At 49.9% G+C, this 17,976-nt stretch overlaps 1 protein-coding gene across 2 annotated transcripts in view; it reads left to right on the plus strand.

Moving 5' to 3' along the window:
* DGKD (diacylglycerol kinase delta) overlaps positions 1 to 17,976 on the plus strand; it is a 106,057-nt gene that overhangs the window by 44,086 nt on the left and 43,995 nt on the right. For both annotated transcript variants that reach the window (XM_073674571.1, XM_073674572.1), the window contains exons 5-7: positions 297 to 429; positions 15,181 to 15,287; positions 16,049 to 16,174. In XM_073674571.1, coding sequence (XP_073530672.1) covers positions 297 to 429; positions 15,181 to 15,287; positions 16,049 to 16,174 — 366 coding nt within the window. The remainder of the gene's footprint in view (positions 1 to 296; positions 430 to 15,180; positions 15,288 to 16,048; positions 16,175 to 17,976) is intronic.

The following is a 17,976-nucleotide window of genomic DNA, read 5'->3' on the forward strand; positions in this document are numbered from 1 at the left end:
TTAACAAACACATGAAATGTAATAACCTGACAGACGACACCTCAGGAATTTACATGTCCTGGGGACTGTTGATTGGGGGAGATCATACGTCAGAATCATGCCTGTAGACCTTTGGTCTGTCCTTCTACATTTTTCTTCTGCAAAATCAGGAAACGTCTTTCCCTCTAGGTAGTATTACTTGTAATTTGCATAACAATCCTGGTGGGCAGGACTGCCCCGGGCACTGATCTGACCTGCTGTGCCTGGTGTGCACACTGCCTGCAGGATCAACTGCTCTTTGTGTTTCACGCTTCCAGTCTGCCCAGTACAGTATGGACCATTTCTCCGGAATGCACAACTGGTACGCTTGTTCCCATGCCCGACCCACCTACTGCAACGTGTGCCGAGAAGCCCTCTCCGGGGTCACGTCCCATGGACTTTCCTGTGAAGGTATGTCAGCCTTAAGCCCTTCTGTAATGTTGATTTGTCTGTTATTATGAGGTTTCGAAGTGTCAGCTCTTCAGTGTCAGATGCGAGGTGTCTCTGGCTGTCTTGTTTTTAGCATATTCACTTTCTAAAACGATCTTAGTAATTATCAACAGTGATTATGCAGTTATAACGAGCCTTGTTTATCTAGCATTGTGTAATTAGCTGAGATTACTATGTCTGTATGTGGTGTAGTCACTGCCACAGGCCAGGGATGGGAAAACACAGCAGTAATGGGATATTACCGAGACTGCTGGAACGATATGTTAACTATAAGTTGACAAGTGTCCCGGGGACGCACCATGATCCACGCCGGTGGTTGCCACAACGTGCCACATGGTAAACCTAAAATAATAACCCGCATAAGAAAGTACTAAAATTATCAGTAGACTTCACATAGCTGTGAACCGAACAAACATGCTACTACTCCTAACACACATACTCGGCTCAGCCTAATGGGCATGATATGTCCGTATGGGTAAGAGAGACAAGATACATGGCGCCGCTCATCACTTAGAAAACAAAGAATGGTACAGATTCCAATACACCTGTGTAAGGTGCCCATATTCACAAGTCTAAAGTTCAACTAACTGGTTGATTTAACCAAAACGATTGTTCGTTGGGTGAAATTTAACAATCTTCAAGCCAATCGATGACAGACTGTCATCATCCGGGAAGAAGTCAGCCATAGTTAAAACTTCAATCAGATAATCGCTTGCACACAAAAGTTCTTTGTGAGAGACGCAAAAATCATTTGTCCTTCACGGATATTGAACATGTATGACCTGTTTGACCAACTGTAGTGACCAGCGTGGACTAACATGTGTATGTCTGCATCTGCAGAAGGATCATTCAGCCATTATTCAACAGTCAACCTACTCATTACTAATGTGTCGGGTGGCCATACGCCTTATAATCGAGCAGCATAAACAGGCTGTCGATCACCCAACGATCGTTCAAAATGCTTTCTCGTCAAGTGATATGATCCTTAAGCTTGCTTTAAAAAAAAACATTGTTTTTCGGCAGCACATCGTCCTATGTAAACAAGACTCGCGCTGTCGAGAATGGTGGCAGTCTGCACGGGCTGAACGATCTTACAGATTGCTCATTGCGGTCTGCCTGTGTGTACAAGCTATTAAGCGACCACCGATTGGTAAATATTTATCAATCCCCAGTAATTTAATGTGGCAAATCGGGTGGTGTAACTGCCCCTTTAATAGATTGATCTTCATCCAACTGCTAATCTTATCAGTGTTATCCTAGTGGTGTTCTGCAACGATTGTCTATTGTATTACAACACTGAATAACTCCGGATGAGTGGCCTCACACAGAGAGGAATTGATTTCCCTGGTTTGTGTCTGTAGCACCAGAGGTAGAGCTCTGCCGGCAAATGCTTTTTATTCTGCTCAGAAACTTGCAGGACAATGGCGTGGTATATTATTTCCCAGAGAATTATCAGATCACTGTGACTTTCAGAAGATGAGGTTTCCCAGTATAAGAGCAGGACTACAAGGACACTTCTTGGAACACTACTGATTGGTTTCTCTAACTATTGAGCTACACCGTCAGTCCATAGGAATACACGGAGTTGTGTGAAATCTTGTTGTGTGCAGCTGTAGCTCGTGGGCCATAGAAGAGATGGCGAAGGGGAAGAGGCCGCATCAAGTCCGACACGAACAATGCGAAGATGTGGCAAGAAAAATTAGAGATTAACAAAGGGAAACCCTTATAGAGAGGTTACGGGAAGTAATGAGTTCACTAGGGTGCACAAGGTATGGAGGATTGTAAGGTAGACTGATGAAACCAGGTTTCGCCATACAGATTTGTTTCCTCAGGGGATGGGGTGATCAGCTCCTCCATGTGTACAAACCACTAATGCAAAATCAGATATGCTGGATCCTTATATCCCCCTGCATCATCTGTCAGAACTTCCATAAATGCTGTTAATATCAGCGGGTCTGGACAACATTAGTCTTAGTGTGTGAGGGCCTTAAAAGTAATTTTTATATGTAGACTGGGGCATGTGAGATGGGATGTATTAGGTTAATTGCCCCCCGTTACTTCATGGTGTTTTGCAGTGCCTAGTCTCCCCTGATTGGGCATGCTGAATGTCACCCAATCTGTTGTGAGGCCCTGATGCACATACCATAGTCGTTCAGTTCAGCTAGCTTGGGCAGCTTTGCGGTATTGTGTATGGGAATTTCACATATAATGGGACTGATTGCTCTCAGTTGTGGGGCTCAGGTTGTATTGTAAAATACAATAATCCCCACTACCATGGCAGCTGTACTGATGTGTATCTAACTGCTATCAATACGGATGTTAATTGCTCGCCGTTGCTAAGATAAGCTCTCGTTTTCACAGCTATTTGAGGTGTGCCTGTCATAAAGGACTATGTACTTTAAGTCAATGACTTTGTGCAGCATGGGCCATTTACACTACAAGAATACCACTAACTTGCCTTCCTAGAAATGTTCGTTAACGGACAGTCGTGCTCTCTAAACAGGCTGCTGATCGCATGACAAATGAGCAAAACGCCTGTTCATCGGGTTATATGATCTTTTGTGCAGCACGGTAGAACATCCTTCTGGGCAGCATTGTACTGTGTAAACAAGGCCTGCGCTGCGCATAACAATGGCAGCTTGTGTGCACAGATTATAATCGGTCAGGGCACATCATTAAAGGGAATCTGTCACCAGGTTTTTGCTAACCTATCTGAGTGCACTATAATGTAGGGCAGAGACCCTGATTCCAGTGATGTGTCACTTACTGGGCTGTTTGCCGTCATTTTGGTACAATCACTGTTTATCTGCTGCAGATCTAGCAGTGCTCTTAATGTTTAGCTGTGCATAACCCCGCCTAAACCACTGATTGGTAGTTTTCTGCCCTTGTACAGTATCCACAGAAAGCTGCCAATCAGTGGTGGGGGCAGGGTTATACCAAGCTCATGAATATGGAGGACTACATGGAAGCAGGTTTACTATTTCCTTAATGATAATCTCCTGCTGATAAAATAGTGATTTATCAAAACTACACTAAGAGGTCCAGTAAGTGACACATCGCTGGAATTGGGGTCTCTGTCTCTACATTATCCTGATCTCAAATTAGAAAGCAAAAACTTGGTGGCATATTCCCTTGGTCTGCCTGTTTGAACAGGATTTTAAACCACCGCATTAAGCAAACAAGTTGCTGATCGGCAGGTGTTAGTGCCACCGGTCAGGTCGTATAAACCAGGGGTCTCAAACTCAGCTGGGCATATGGGCCGCACACGGAAAAACATTTAATTTAGGGGGCCGCATTATTTGCATGACAAAGTGACATTTTTAGTGATACCATTTTATTTTCTATACACCTTTTGAACTGGTCCTCATCTTGCAGACATGGTCTCCCCGCCAGGTCCCCCATTTTGCAGTCATGGTCTCCCCTCCAGGTCCACCATATTGCAGTCATGGTCTCTCATCCAGGTCCCCCATATTGCAGACATGGTCTCCCATCCAGGTCCCCCATATTGCAGACATGGTCTCCCATCCAGGTCCCCCATATTGCAGACATGGTCTCCCATCCAGGTCCCCCATATTGCAGACATGGTCTCCCATCCAGGTCCCCCATATTGCAGACATGGTCTCCCATCCAGGTCCCCCATATTGCAGACATGGTCTCCCATCCAGGTCCCCCATATTGCAGACATGGTCCCCCATCCAGGTCCCCCACATTGCAGACATGGTCCCCCATCCAGGTCCCCCATATTGCAGACATGGTCCCCCATCCAGGTCCCCCATATTGCAGACACGGTCCCCCATATTGCAGACATGTCCCCCATCCAGGTTCCCCCCCCCCCCATAGTGCGCACAGGGCCGCGTCGCCCCATGCTGCACACAGGGTGCCCGTCGCTCCATGCTGCGCACAGGGTGCCCCCCCCCATACTGCGCACAGGGTCCCCGTCCCCCTCCATACTGCGCACAGGGTCCCCGTCCCTCCCCCCATACTGCGCTCAGGGTCCCCGCCCCCCCCCATACTGCGCTCAGGGTCCCCGCCCCCCCCCATACTGCGCTCAGGGTCCCCCCCTCCCCCCCCATACTGCGCTCAGGGTCCTCCGTCCCCCCCCATACTGCGCTCAGGGTCCCCCCCATACTGCGCTCAGGGTCCCCCGTCCCCCCCATACTGCGCTCAGGGTCCCCGCCCCCCCCCCCATATTGCGCTTGGGGTCGCCTTTCCCCCATACAGCGCTCAGGGTCCCCCCCCCCATACTGCGCTGAGGGTCCCCGCCCCCCCATACTGCGCTCAGGGTCCCCGTCGCCCCACTATACTGCTCTTAGGGTCCCCGTTGCCCCACCATACTGCTCTTAGGGGCCCCGTCCCCCCCATACTGCGCTCAGGGTCCCCATCCCCCCCATACTGCGCACAGGGTCCCTGTCCCCCCACATACTGCGCACAGGGTCGCGTCCCCCCATACTGCGCACAGGGTCCCCGTCCCCCCATACTGCGCACAAGGACCCTGTCCCCCCATACTGCGCTCAGGGTCCCCGTCCCCCCCATACTGCGCTCAGGGTCCCCGTCCCCCCCCATACTGCGCTCAGGGTCCCTGTCCCCCCCCATACTGCGCTCAGGGTCCCCGTCCCCCCCATACTGCGCTCAGGGTCCCCGTCCCCCCCATACTGCGCTCAGGGTCCCTGTCTCCCCATACTGCGCACAGGGTCCCCGTCCCCCCATACTGCGCACAAGGACCCTGTCCCCCCATACTGCGCACAAGGACCCTGTCCCCCCCCATACTGCGCACAGGGTCCCCGTCTCCCCCCATACTGCGCTCAGGGTCCCCGTTTCCCCCCATACTGCGCTCAGGGTCCCCGTCCCCCCCATACTCCGCACAGGGTCCCCGTCCCCCCATACTGCGCACAAGGACCCTGTCCCCCCATACTGCGCACAAGGACCCTGTCCCCCCATACTGCGCACAGGGTCCCCGTCCCCCCCATACTGCGCTCAGGGTCCCCGTCTCCCCCCATACTGCGCTCAGGGTCCCCGTCCCCCCCCCATACTGCGCTCAGGGTCCCCGTCCCCCCATACTGCACTCATGGTCCCCGTCCCCCCATACAGCGCTCAGGGTCCCCCGTCCCCCCATACAGCGCTCAGGGTCCCCCGTCCCCCCATACAGCGCTCAGGGTCCCCGTCCCCCCATACTGCGCTCAGGGTCCCCATCCCCCCCATACTGCGCTCAGGGTCCCCATCCCCCCATACTGTGCACAGTGCCCCCCCCCCACATACAGAGCAGAGATTCTCACCTGTCCTCCGTTCCCTCGGCGTCCTTTCTGCACCTGTGGCCCGCAGGCACAGACCCCATAACGATCGCGGCTTTCTCCAGCAGCCGCCGACATCAGCGCTGTAATGCAGTGTATTGCCGCGCAGAGACCGGCTCTCTGCACAGCAATACCAGTGTCAGCCGCCGGCCTATCAGAGGCCAGCAGCTGACATCTGCGCATAGCAGTGACGTCATACTCCGCTGCGCTGGGAAGCAGATGTCAGCTGCTGGCCTCTGATAGGACTGCGGCTGACACTGGTATTGCTGTGCAGAGAGCCTCTCTCTGCGCGGCAATACACTGCATTACAGCGCTGATGTCGGCGGCTGTTGGAGAGAGCCGCAATAGTTACGGGGTCTGTGCCTGCGGGCCGCAAGAAGCAGCCGGAGGGGCCGCATGCGGGCCACGTGTTTGGGACCCCTGCCCTAAATTATGTATAGGATGTGGTAGATGATGGATAGATATCCCCACCAAATATCATCGGCGATACTGACGCTCGGTCCAGCGGTGAAGCAGGGGAAATATATTTTTGTTTATTCAATCATGCTGACGTCGCCCCCTGCAGTCTGCCGCCCTAGGCACCCGCTCTAAGGTGCCCAGGGGTAAATACAGCCCTGAGTTGCGCCCCATTTCCTTAATCTGTGACCCCGTGTCCCTCTTGCAGCGACCTGTCCTGTCAGGATGATGTTCCCGTCTATCACATGGCTGCAGATGCAGCATTCCACAGCCAGCCAATCAGAGCACTCGCTCACCGACTTATGCAAATGAGCTGGTGGCAAAACCAACGACTTTTCAACGAATTTGCCCTAAATATTCAGCAGGGGCGGGACAATTTGCCCGCAGGGGCGGGGTCACTGCCAGCAGGAGCGGGGGTCACTGCCAGCAGGAGCGGGGGTCACTGCCAGCAGGTCTCTTTAGATATATTTTTTTTAAGTCTCCCTAAGTTAGAAGTTTCTGCCATCACGGGCATATAAATAGAGCTGAGGTTTACCTGTATAATCGGGTGCAGTGCAGAGATCATGGTAGTGTCATAAAGAAAGCATCTGCCAGCGAGCCAGATATCTATCAGAAGATGCCTGCGAGCCAGATATCTATCAGAAGATGCCAGCGAGCCAGATATCTATCAGAAGATGCCAGCGATCCAGCGAGGATAGATAGGCGGCAGATCGGAGAGTTCTCCTATGTGGCTTGCCCGCCACATATGTAGCTGGCAGGACATTGCCAGGGACTCCAAGACATGAGAAGTGGTCTTGGCCGAAGCACAATTCTTTCCTACAGGTTTGGTGGCTCAGAGCTTAGTGACGGGCGTGGCTCTGGGTTGTGGGTTCAAATCCCACCGTGGCACCATCCACACAGTATTATAGGCTCGTGCTGCTTTTCTCCCATCTTAAATATTAATTCACAGGCTTAATAAATTCAAATCAGGATTCGGTCATATGCGCTGACAGTGACATTGACTATAATGGTGAAGGTAGAGTCAATGGTCCTATCTGCACCATTATAGTCAATGGCCCTGTCGGCGCATATGCACGTATCCTGTTTTGCGGGGGTTTCGGACGCGAGCCCGAGTGAACGTGGTGAAGAACGCAGTGGGAACGGCCCTAAGGCTATATGGACCGTGATTTCCAGTCCGACTGTGAATCTCCGGACCCCACACTCCACATCCTCAGGCACATATGAAGCTGTTGGGTTCGGGTGAGGAGACTCGCAGCCAGTCCGGAAAATGCATTATGTACCCAGACCATAAAACACAGACTTGGAATGAATCCTCAGTATAATTATTACTCTCTTTCATTACATTGTTGTTCTTGTTTCTTTTTTATATATGTTTGTTCGTTGTCTTTTTGTTAGGATTCATAAACATTTTCTTGATTTGACTGGGCATCAACTTCCCTTTTTTCAGAGTTTTTTTTGTCAATATATGGAATCATAGAATCATAGAATGTTAGAGTTGGAGGGGACCTCCAGGCAGGGCCGGCGTCAGCACCCGGCGCACTATGGGACCCGTCAGCGGAGGAGAGCGGTGTCAGCGCCCGCTCTCCCCCGCTTGCTCAGGGCACCGACAGCCGGCACAATACTTACCTCTCCCCGTGCCTCCACAGCACCTCTGGTGTCTTCCACGGCTGCTACACTGTGACGTCTCAGGTCAGAGGGCGCGGTGACATGTTTACACTGCGCTCTCTCCTGAGCCGTCACAGCACAGAGCGGAAAGATGCCGGTGACGCCGAAGAGTCCAGAGCAGCAGCAGCAGGTGAGAAGTGAGGTGAGTATTTAATTTTTTTTTTATTGTATGGAGGCATGGGACAAGGGGGGGGGGTGACATCCTGCATGGGGCATTATAAGGGGAGGGGGGTGACATCCTGCATGGGGCATTATAAGGGGGGGGTGACATCCTGCATGGGGCATTACAAGGGGGGGGGGTGTGTGACATCCTGCATGGGGCATTATAGGGGGGGGGTGACATCCTGCATGGGGCATTATAAGGGGGGGGGGTGACATCCTGCATGGGGCATTGTAAGGGGGGGTGACAACCTGCATGGGGCATTATAAGGGGGGGGGGTGACATCCTGCATGGGGCATTACAAGGGGGGGGTGACATCCTGCATGGGGCATTGTAAGGGGGGGGGGTGTGACAACCTGCATGGGGCATTATAAGGGGGGGGTGACATCATGCATGGGGCATTAAAGGGGGGGGAGTGACATCCTGCATAGGGCATTATAAGGGGGGAGTGACATCCTGCATGGGGCATTATATGGGGGAGTGTTATGCCAAGTTTTTAACACTAAGGTTCGGATACGGCTTTAAAGAAGGCAACCCTTAGCGATATAACGCAATTTTATTTATAATAGTTGATTTAAAAGGTAAAATACATAATTAAAGGAATAGTATGATATGATGATATTGCATACACTTTTGTATATGTTATAATACAAAGGTTAAGTATATATATATATATATATATATATATATATATATATACTCACTTCGTCACCAAGGAGCTTTTAAACATCATCCGTCTGGAACATCAGAGAAGCAATTTCACCAAGACAGAGAGACCCCTGGAAGTCTTCACAACACTGCATGGGCAGGTACATACAACACTACACATCAGTGCAGGTATAACTTATGGCTTCTCTGTATCATGATTCCAGTGACTTTTATAAGGCTTAGACAATGGAAGCATAAAACTGGTTAATGTTTATAAGTATGAGTCGTCGATAATACAGAATTGGCCAGGTTCTGTAATCTCGAGAAGTTTACCTATAAACATTGTTTTAGACAATAGATCTGTGTATTTCTTATGGAACATAATGGTAAGTGTACACACATTATCTGAATCAGTATTTTGGTTACAATAACACTATTTGTCAAAGCAAATATAACACTGGTCACTTGTGTACAAATCAGGATAATGAATCTTTGAAACACACAACTTCATAGACCATAGAACAATTTAGGCTGCGTTCACACATTGCTTTTTTTCCTGCGTATTTTTACGCGTGCGTATTTCCTGCTTTTTTTACCTGCGTTTTTTTACGCAGGTAAAAAAAGCACCTCCATTCACACACTGCTTTTTTTCCTGCGTTATTTTACGGAGGATGCAGGAGAAATGAAGTGTGAGGATGGAGGATTACACCTGTATGTAATGTAATGTATGTGTCTGTATGTAATGTAATGTAATGTCTGTGTCTTTGTGTCCTGTGAGTGTCCCCCTAGCAGTGTATGTACAGACAGCTTCTGGCTGCAGTACATACACTGCTTTAAAAGAAAAAAACTATGGATACTCACCTATCCGATGGATGGGAGAGGTGTCCGCTCCGGTGCCACCGCCCGCTCCGGTCCCGCCGCTGCCATCATCTTCAGTGAAGCGATGACAAGCCGGCGTCGGCTCCGGTCCCGCCGCTTGCAGCTTCCTGCCTTAAAGCGATCACAAGCCGGTCGATTGCTTAACGGCAGGAAGCTGCAAGCGGTGGGACCGGAGCCGACGCCGGCTTGTCATCGCTTCACTGAAGATGCTGGCATCGGCGGGACCGGAGCGGGCGGTGGCACCGGAGCGGACATCTCTCCCATCCATTGGATAGGTGAGTATCCATAGTTTCTCCTGCGCCTCCATCAAAAAGCTATGGAATTACGCAGTGTGTGAACACCACTGCGTAATTCCATCGCTTATAACGGGCGCAGGAGGCAGCTGCGTAAAGAATTGACATGTCAATTCTTTACGCAACTGCGATTACGCTCTACGTAAAAACACACAGTGTCTGAACGGCAAAGTGAATTTCCCATTCACTTTGCTGGCTGACACAAGGCACATTGCGTATTTTGAAAAAGCGCGCACAAAAAAGCGCGAAAATACGCAATGTGTGAACGCAGCCTAACATTGTCTTACTGCATTCACACCTAGCAAACACTTTGTGGATAGCATGCATCAAGGACAGTTCATGTGAAAGAACTACTTTATCAGTATCAGAGTATATCAATGATATTACACTGCAGTATATTGCAGTATATTCCACACTTGGTCTAATGACCACACTTTATCAAAGCATATAAACAATATGTTACAATATGTAGGCTATAAGATATCCATATTTTTATTAGCAATACAGGGAGAAGTGACATCCTGCATGGGGCATTATAAAGGAAGGGTGGTGACATCCTGCATGGGGCATTATATGGGGGAGAAGTGACATCCTGCATGGGGCATTATATGGGGGGTGACATTCTGCATGGGGCATTATATGGGGGGGAGTAACATCCTGCATGGGGCATTATAAGGGGGGGGGAACATCCTGCATGGGGCATTATAAGGGAGGGGGGTGTGACATCCTGCATGGGGCATTAAAAGGGGGAGGAGTGACATCCTGCATGGGGCATTATATGGGGGGTGACATCCCGCATGGGGCATTATATGGCGGGGTGACATCTTGCATGGGGCATTATATGGGGGGTGACATCCTGCATGGGGCATTATATGGGAGGGGAGGTGTGACATCCTGCATGGGGCATTATAAGGGAGGGGGGTGTGATATCCTGCATGGGGCATTAAAAGGGGGAGAAGTGACATCCTGCATGGGGCATTAAAAGGGGGAGAAGTGACATCCTGCATGGGGCATTAAAAGGGGGAGAAGTGACATCCTGCTTGGGGCATTATATGGGGGGGAGTGACATCCTGCATGGGGCATTATATGGGGGGGTGACATCCTGCATGGGGCATTATATGGGGGGGTGACATCCTGCATGGGACATTATATGGGGGGGTGACATCCTGCATGGGGCAATATATAGGGGGGAACAAATGACATCCTGCATGGGTCATTATAAAAGAGGGGGAGGTGACATCCTGCATGGGGCATTATATGGGAGGGGTGGGGTGACATCCTGCATAGGGCATTAAAAGGGGGGGGAGTGACGTCCTGCATAGGGTATTATAAGGGGGGGTGACATCCTGCATGGGGCATTATAAGGGGGGTGACATCCTGCATGGGGCATTATAAGGGGGGGAACAGCCTGCATGGGGCATTATAAGGGGGGAACAGCCTGTGTGGGGCATTATGTGGGGGGAACAGCCTGCATGGAGCATTATGTGGGGAAACTGCCTGCATGGAGCTTTATATGGGGGCCAGTATTCTGTATGGAGCGTTATATTGGGGCCAGTATCCTGTATGGAGCGTTATATGGGGGCCAGTATCCTGTATGGAGCGTTATATGGGGGCCAGTATTCTGTATGGAGCATTTTATGGGGGCCAGTATTTTGTATGGAGCGATTCGCCAGTTTCTTAGCTATTGTGGAATTTACTATAGCTATCGGTCATGTAATGTAAGAAGTAAAATCTTTGGCATTGTACTTTATATATATTTCTCTGCGGTATCTGTGCTTCAAGAATCGTGGTATGTGTTAAAGGGGCCCACTGAGAAACTTTTGCCCAGGGCCCACAAAAACCTGGAGCCGGCCCTGCCTCCAGGGTCATCTAGTCCAGCCCCCTGCTCAATGCAGGAATCACTAGACCAGGGGTCTCAAACTCAGCTGGGCATATGGGCCGCACACGGAAAAACATTTAATTTGGGGGGCCGCATTATTTGCATGACAAAGTGACATTTTTAGTGATACCATTTTATTTTCTATACAACTTTTGAACTGGTCCTCATCTTGCAGGCATGGTCTCCCCTCCAGGTCCCCCATATTGCAGACATGGTCTCCCATCCAGGTCCCCCATATTGCAGACGTGGTCTCCTCTCCAGGTCCCCCATATTGCAGACATGGTCTCCCCTCCAGGTCCCCCATATTGCAGACATGGTCTCCCATCCAGGTCCCCCATATTGCAGACATGGTCTCCCATTCAGGTCCCCCATACTGCAGACATGGTCTCCCATCCTGGTCCCCCATATTGCAGACATGGTCTCCCATCCAGGTCCCCCATATTTCAGACATGGTCCCCCATATTTCAGACATGGTCCCCCATATTGCAGACATGGTCTCCCATCCAGGTCCCCCATATTGCAGACATGGTCTCCCATCCAGGTCCCCCATATTGCAGACATGGTCTCCCCTCCAGGTCCCCCATATTGCAGACATGGTCTCCCCTCCAGGTCCCCCATATTGCAGACATGGTCTCCCATCCAGGTCCCCCATACTGCAGACATGGTCTCCCATCCTGGTCCCCCATATTGCAGACATGGCCTCCCATCCAGGTCCCCCATATTGCAGACATGTTCTCCCATCCAGGTCCCCCATATTGCAGACATGGTCTCCCATCCAGGTCCCCCATATTGCAGACATGGTCCCCCATATCTCAGACATGGTCCCCCATATTGCAGACATGGTCCCCCATCCAGGTCCCCCATATTGCAGACATGGTCTCCCCTCCAGGTCCCCCATATTGCAGACATGGTCCCCCATATTGCAGACATGGTCCCCCATCCAGGTCCCCCATATGGCAGACATGGTCCCCCATCCAGGTCCCCCATATTGCAGACATGGTCCCCCATCCAGGTCTCCCATATTGCAGACATGGTCCCCCATATTGCATACATGGTCCCCCATATTGCAGACATGGTCCCCCATCCTGGTCCTAATCTTGCAGACATGTCCCCCATCCAGGTCCCCATGTTGCAGACATGTCCCCCATCCAGGTCCGGCCGTCCCCCATACTGCGCACAGGGCCGCCCCCCCCCATACTGCGCACAGGGCCGCGTCCCCCCATACTGCGCACAGGGTCCCCGTCCCCCAATACTGCGCACAGGGTCCCCGTCCCCCCATACTGCGCACAGGGTCCCCGTCCCCCCCATACTGTGCTCAGGGTGCCCGCCCCCTCCCCCCATACTGCGCTCAGGGTGCCCGCCCCCCCCCCCATACTGCGCTCAGGGTCCCCCGTCCCCCCCCCATACTGTTCTCAGGGTCCTCGTATCCCCCCATACTGCGCTCAGGGTCCCCGTGCCCCCGTCCCCCCCCTTACTGCGCTCAGGGTCCCCCCCCTCCCATACTCCCATACTGCGCTCAGGGTCGCCGTTCCCCCCTACTGCGCTCAGGGTCGCCGTCCCCCCATACAGCGCTCAGGGTCCACGTCCCACCATACTGCGCTCAGGGTCCCCGTCCCACCATACTGCGCTCAGGGTCCCCGTCCCCCCATACTGCGCACAGAGCCCCCCCCCCATACTGAGAACAGGTCCCCTGTGGTGTATTTCACATGACAGAGAAAAACAAAAAAGATTCTCACCTGTCCTCCGTTCCTTCGGCGTCCTTTCTGCACCTGTGGCCCTCAGGCACAGACCCCATAATGATCGCGGCTCTCTCCAGCAGCCGCCGACATCAGCGCTGTAATGCAGAGTATTGCCGCGCAGAGACCGGCTCTCTGCACAGCAATACCAGTGTCAGCCGCCGGCCTATCAGAGGCCAGCAGCTGACATTGGCGTCCCAGTTACGGGGTCTGTGCCTGCAGGCCGCAAGAAGCAGCCGGAGGGGCCACGTGTTTGGGACCCCTGGTATAAACTAACCATTCCTGCTTTGAGCAGACAATGAATTTGACAAATCATTGTCTATTTTGCCTGGACATATTAGAGGGAAGTCATCTGAACTCCCAGCAAGACTGACCACCTATATAATCTAATGCATATGTGGGTGTCCTGACTTGTCTGTCAGCAGATCTCGAGGAAATGAAGGATTGGGTGCATTGGATTTTACCATGCCCAATGCTATGTTCCCAGGACAGATAAGCTGCTGCAAGACGAGTCTGTCAGCCACTCGTACTCATGTGTATGAAGTCAGGAAGAATAGCTGCAAGGGCAACATAACTATAGAAGACCATAACAAGCAGGAACTGTGTGGCCATTAACATTTAACATGCAATGTTCAGTTCATTTCTAATGAGATATCGGAAAACCAAAGTCCCTTTTATGATGCAGCTGCTTTACAGGCACACACCAACCAATACATAGGCCCCCGTACTTAAACTGACTACACACATCATATTTATTGATTAAAAGGACTCTGTCACCAGGTTTTTGTTACCTCGTCTGAGAGCAGCATAATGTAGGGACACAGACCCTGGTTCCAGCAATGTGTCACTTAGTTCACTGGATGCAGCAGTTGTGGCACAATCGAGTTTTTGGATGTAGCATGTAGCAGAGCTTAGAAAGCTGCCCCCCCCCCGCCCACACACTCCAAAGCTTTTATGTGTACATTGTCTATTAACAGTGAGCAGGAGGGGCGTGGGCAGACTAGCAGTCAGGTGAGCATCAGACCTGGCAGTGATAATGTTCTACTGATAAAACTTTTATTGTAAGTAAACAACAGCACACAGCCTGATAAATGACACATCGCTGAATTTAGTGTTTAAGCTCCTATCTCCTGGTGTGTTCAGATTACATAGAAAAACCTACTGACCGATTCCCTTTAAGTGCTAATAGTTTATTTTTTGTCAATTAAGAAAACAAAAAGTGAATGTACAAAAGTGAAAGCTAAAGGTATGTGACCACGGTCAGGAGCTGCCTGTGGCCCTGACGCTGCTGAATAGCCGCATTGCTTCCGCCCTCATTACGCAAATGAGCGTCACCATTTTTTTTCACATGCGGACTTTCCTCATAGAGGTTAAGTCTATGGGGAAAGTCCACATGCGGACTCGCAAAAGAAATTGACATGCTGCGGGTTTGAAAGACACACTGCATGTCAGTTTTCGTGGGTGAGCTGCAGGTGCCCAGAGATGCATAGTGGGCATGGGATTTCTAGAAATCCCATCAACTATGCTGTAACATCTGAACGCTGCTGGTTTGATGCTTCAAACCCGCAGCGGCTCCTGACCGTGTTCACATACCCTACATCACATCAGTATTAGGCGTCGCCACCTTTTGCCTTCAGAATTGCTGCAAAGTAAAGTAAATATGTGTGTGTGTTTATTATGTGCTGTTTTTTTTTATCCACATGAGCAGTCTGCAAGTTTAAGTCTCACCGACGCTGTGCAGTGAGGGCCACAAATAACTGCAAATGGACCACCTTGGCTTCTATTGGAAAGGACATTATCGAGGATGAGGATGGGGTGAGTATTATTTGCTGTCAGTAGAAGCCATGTTTGCCCAGTTATTTCAGAACTCCCACAGAAGTGACTGCGGAGAGCTGTGCCTGCACGGTCACCTCTTCATTCACAATGGGGTAAGACAGGGCCCTGCTCTCAAGATAGATTATGTCCCAGAAGTGGGTCAGTAGCCATCTATCCGATATCTCCTCTTACACAGGACAACCATCAGCAGAACGATAAATGTTTGTTCCCATCATTGCACAGTGTAAATGGGCACAGCGATCAATCGACAAAGTGCTGATTTGGCAATTATCACATTTTTTATATGAGCTGCTTATCAAAGGAGGGGGCGGAGCTGGACTACTTGGCACAGGAGCTGTAGTCCAGGCAGTGATAATCTCCTTGTGATAAAACACTCATTGTTTTGAAACAACTGCACACAGCCTAATAAGTGACACATCGCTGAAATCAGTATCTCAGCCCTTACCTCAAGCTAGCTTCAATTATAAAGCAAAATAGGGTAGTGAAGCGTTATACTGCGTAAGAGATGACACCTTGATTTTTACATGAGAAAACTACAGGGCTCTTAGTAAAAGATTAATAATTGTACGTCTTCAGGTTTCTTCTATGAGCTTGATACGTTATTTTCGCACTAGCCATAATTCATAGTTCTGCGCCCTCTTTTCAGAATGCAAAGTAAGTAGTATTTGGGTACAATGGCTGATGTAATTTAATGTCTTGAACAGGATTAATGACTGATCATGCTGCTATCATTCCTGTAGGTATCCATGCCACACCAGTGGCTCGAAGGCAATTTACCTGTTAGTGCAAAATGCACTGTGTGTGAGAAGACGTGTGGCAGTGTGCTCCGTCTGCAAGACTGGCAGTGCCTGTGGTGCAAGGCAGCGGTAAGTCTTTCTTTACATAGGACCGGATATCTTTATTTACTCCTGTTCTGAGTTTTTATGGGGGAAAAAATAACAGTACAGGCAGAGATGTTTGTCAGCGGTTTTCTCAAAGAGAACAGGAGCACTTGGCCAAACGAGCGCTCCTGTGTATGGGAGAGACAGCCAAGATGGCTGTCGTCTGAATGATTGGCCAAAGCATAGTTCATGTGACATGCATCTAGTGTGTATTGGTGACCTTAGCTCTAATGTCTGTTTTTAAAGCCCTAGTGTTTATACTATATTTGATGTCACAGGTGAAGGCTGGGTGACATCACATGGGAACCAACCTTATAAATTGATCACTGGAATCCGCAGCTACACAGGCAGAGTGGCTATGGGGTCAAGAGTGGCCGATGCTGGAGCTGTGGTGCATCCATTGAGTGGTGATGCTGCCAGCTTGGCTTCAGGAAGAGCATCATTGTCTTGCTTTTGGCTCTGCTCATGACATGACAAGGGCGGTCGTCTAGGATATAAGGCATTTGTTCCCATTTTGATTCTGACATCCTAGACTCGGTGACCACATAAGGGGCACTGTTAATAACTTGCCTAACTTGTCCCCTTTCCAGCCCCAAAACTGTGGGTGGTGTCCCGGTTAGGAGCATGGTGGCTGGTGAGGTCACAGGGGTACCAGCCCCATAAATTTAGCTGGTAGCCAGTCGTCAGAAGCCAGCTGAATCTGTACTATTTCTGTGAGTCGCTTGTTTTTTTTGTACATGCAAACTAAAATAAAAGTACATATTCCACAGCCGCCGTCTTTTATACATACCGTCTCGGGTGACGAGATTCATTTTTTTTCATGTTTGCATAACATTACACCATCATTTGCTTACATTTTAACCCACTCCACCACCTTTTATCTCTTGTCAGTAGATTTGGTTCCCATTTGATCTCTTTTGTGCTTTGATAAAGGCAAATTAATTTAAATAATGGACTTGTTTTCTTCATCAGCTTTTGAGCTACCAAGTAAATGAAACTTTCAAACAGAATACAGTCAGACATGTGGATCACAATCCTATAATTACGTAAAAAGAATTGTATTCCCAGGTCCCCAATGACTTATTGATCATTGGTGCCTCTTATGAACCCCTGAACTTGGTTGATAATATCAGAGGAAGTGCTCATTACCTGCTGTGTATGGAGCTTTAACATGACCCCTTTAGCCACATTTAAAGAGTACCTTTCACCAGTTTGAGCATGTTTAATTGGCCACATTATGGAATAGTGGCTGCAGAGCTTGAGTAAAACATAGTTTTTTATTTGTCCTCTCTGATGTGAAGATATTAACTTGTAGAGTTTGTGTTCTAATTTATAAGTCCAATGGGGCGTTACCAGAGATTTCTCATTGGGGACATGTACATTTTTTCCCTCCCCTGCATGAGGCTAACCAATCATAAGCAGTCAGCAACATGCTGGGGGAAAAAAACATAACCCCGCAATAGCTTAGAACAGGCTTCCTTCTGTATGAGACATGTAATAACAGTCTGCTCCCAGAGCAGAGGGGTAACTACCATTTCAGCTTTTATCTCATGGCAGCCAGTGTCTGGGGATGGGGATAAAGCCCAGCTAACAGTGCTGTGAGAGGAGAGCTGCTAGAGTTGTTTGAATGAGGCAAAGCTCTGCTGTACTGTCCCTCCCCCCACATTTGACTGTTGTGACATGAAAACTAAAATATGTTAGTAATCACACTCCTCTCTGCTCCCAACACATTGTAATCACACACAGCTCAGCATTCAGATCAGTGCAGAGATCAGACTGTTTGTCAT

Source organism: Phyllobates terribilis, unplaced genomic scaffold, assembly GCF_046119375.1.
Source record: "Phyllobates terribilis strain yellow unplaced genomic scaffold, ASM4611937v1 Scaffold_3__8_contigs__length_932513732, whole genome shotgun sequence".
Classification (NCBI taxonomy): Eukaryota; Metazoa; Chordata; class Amphibia; order Anura; family Dendrobatidae; genus Phyllobates; species Phyllobates terribilis.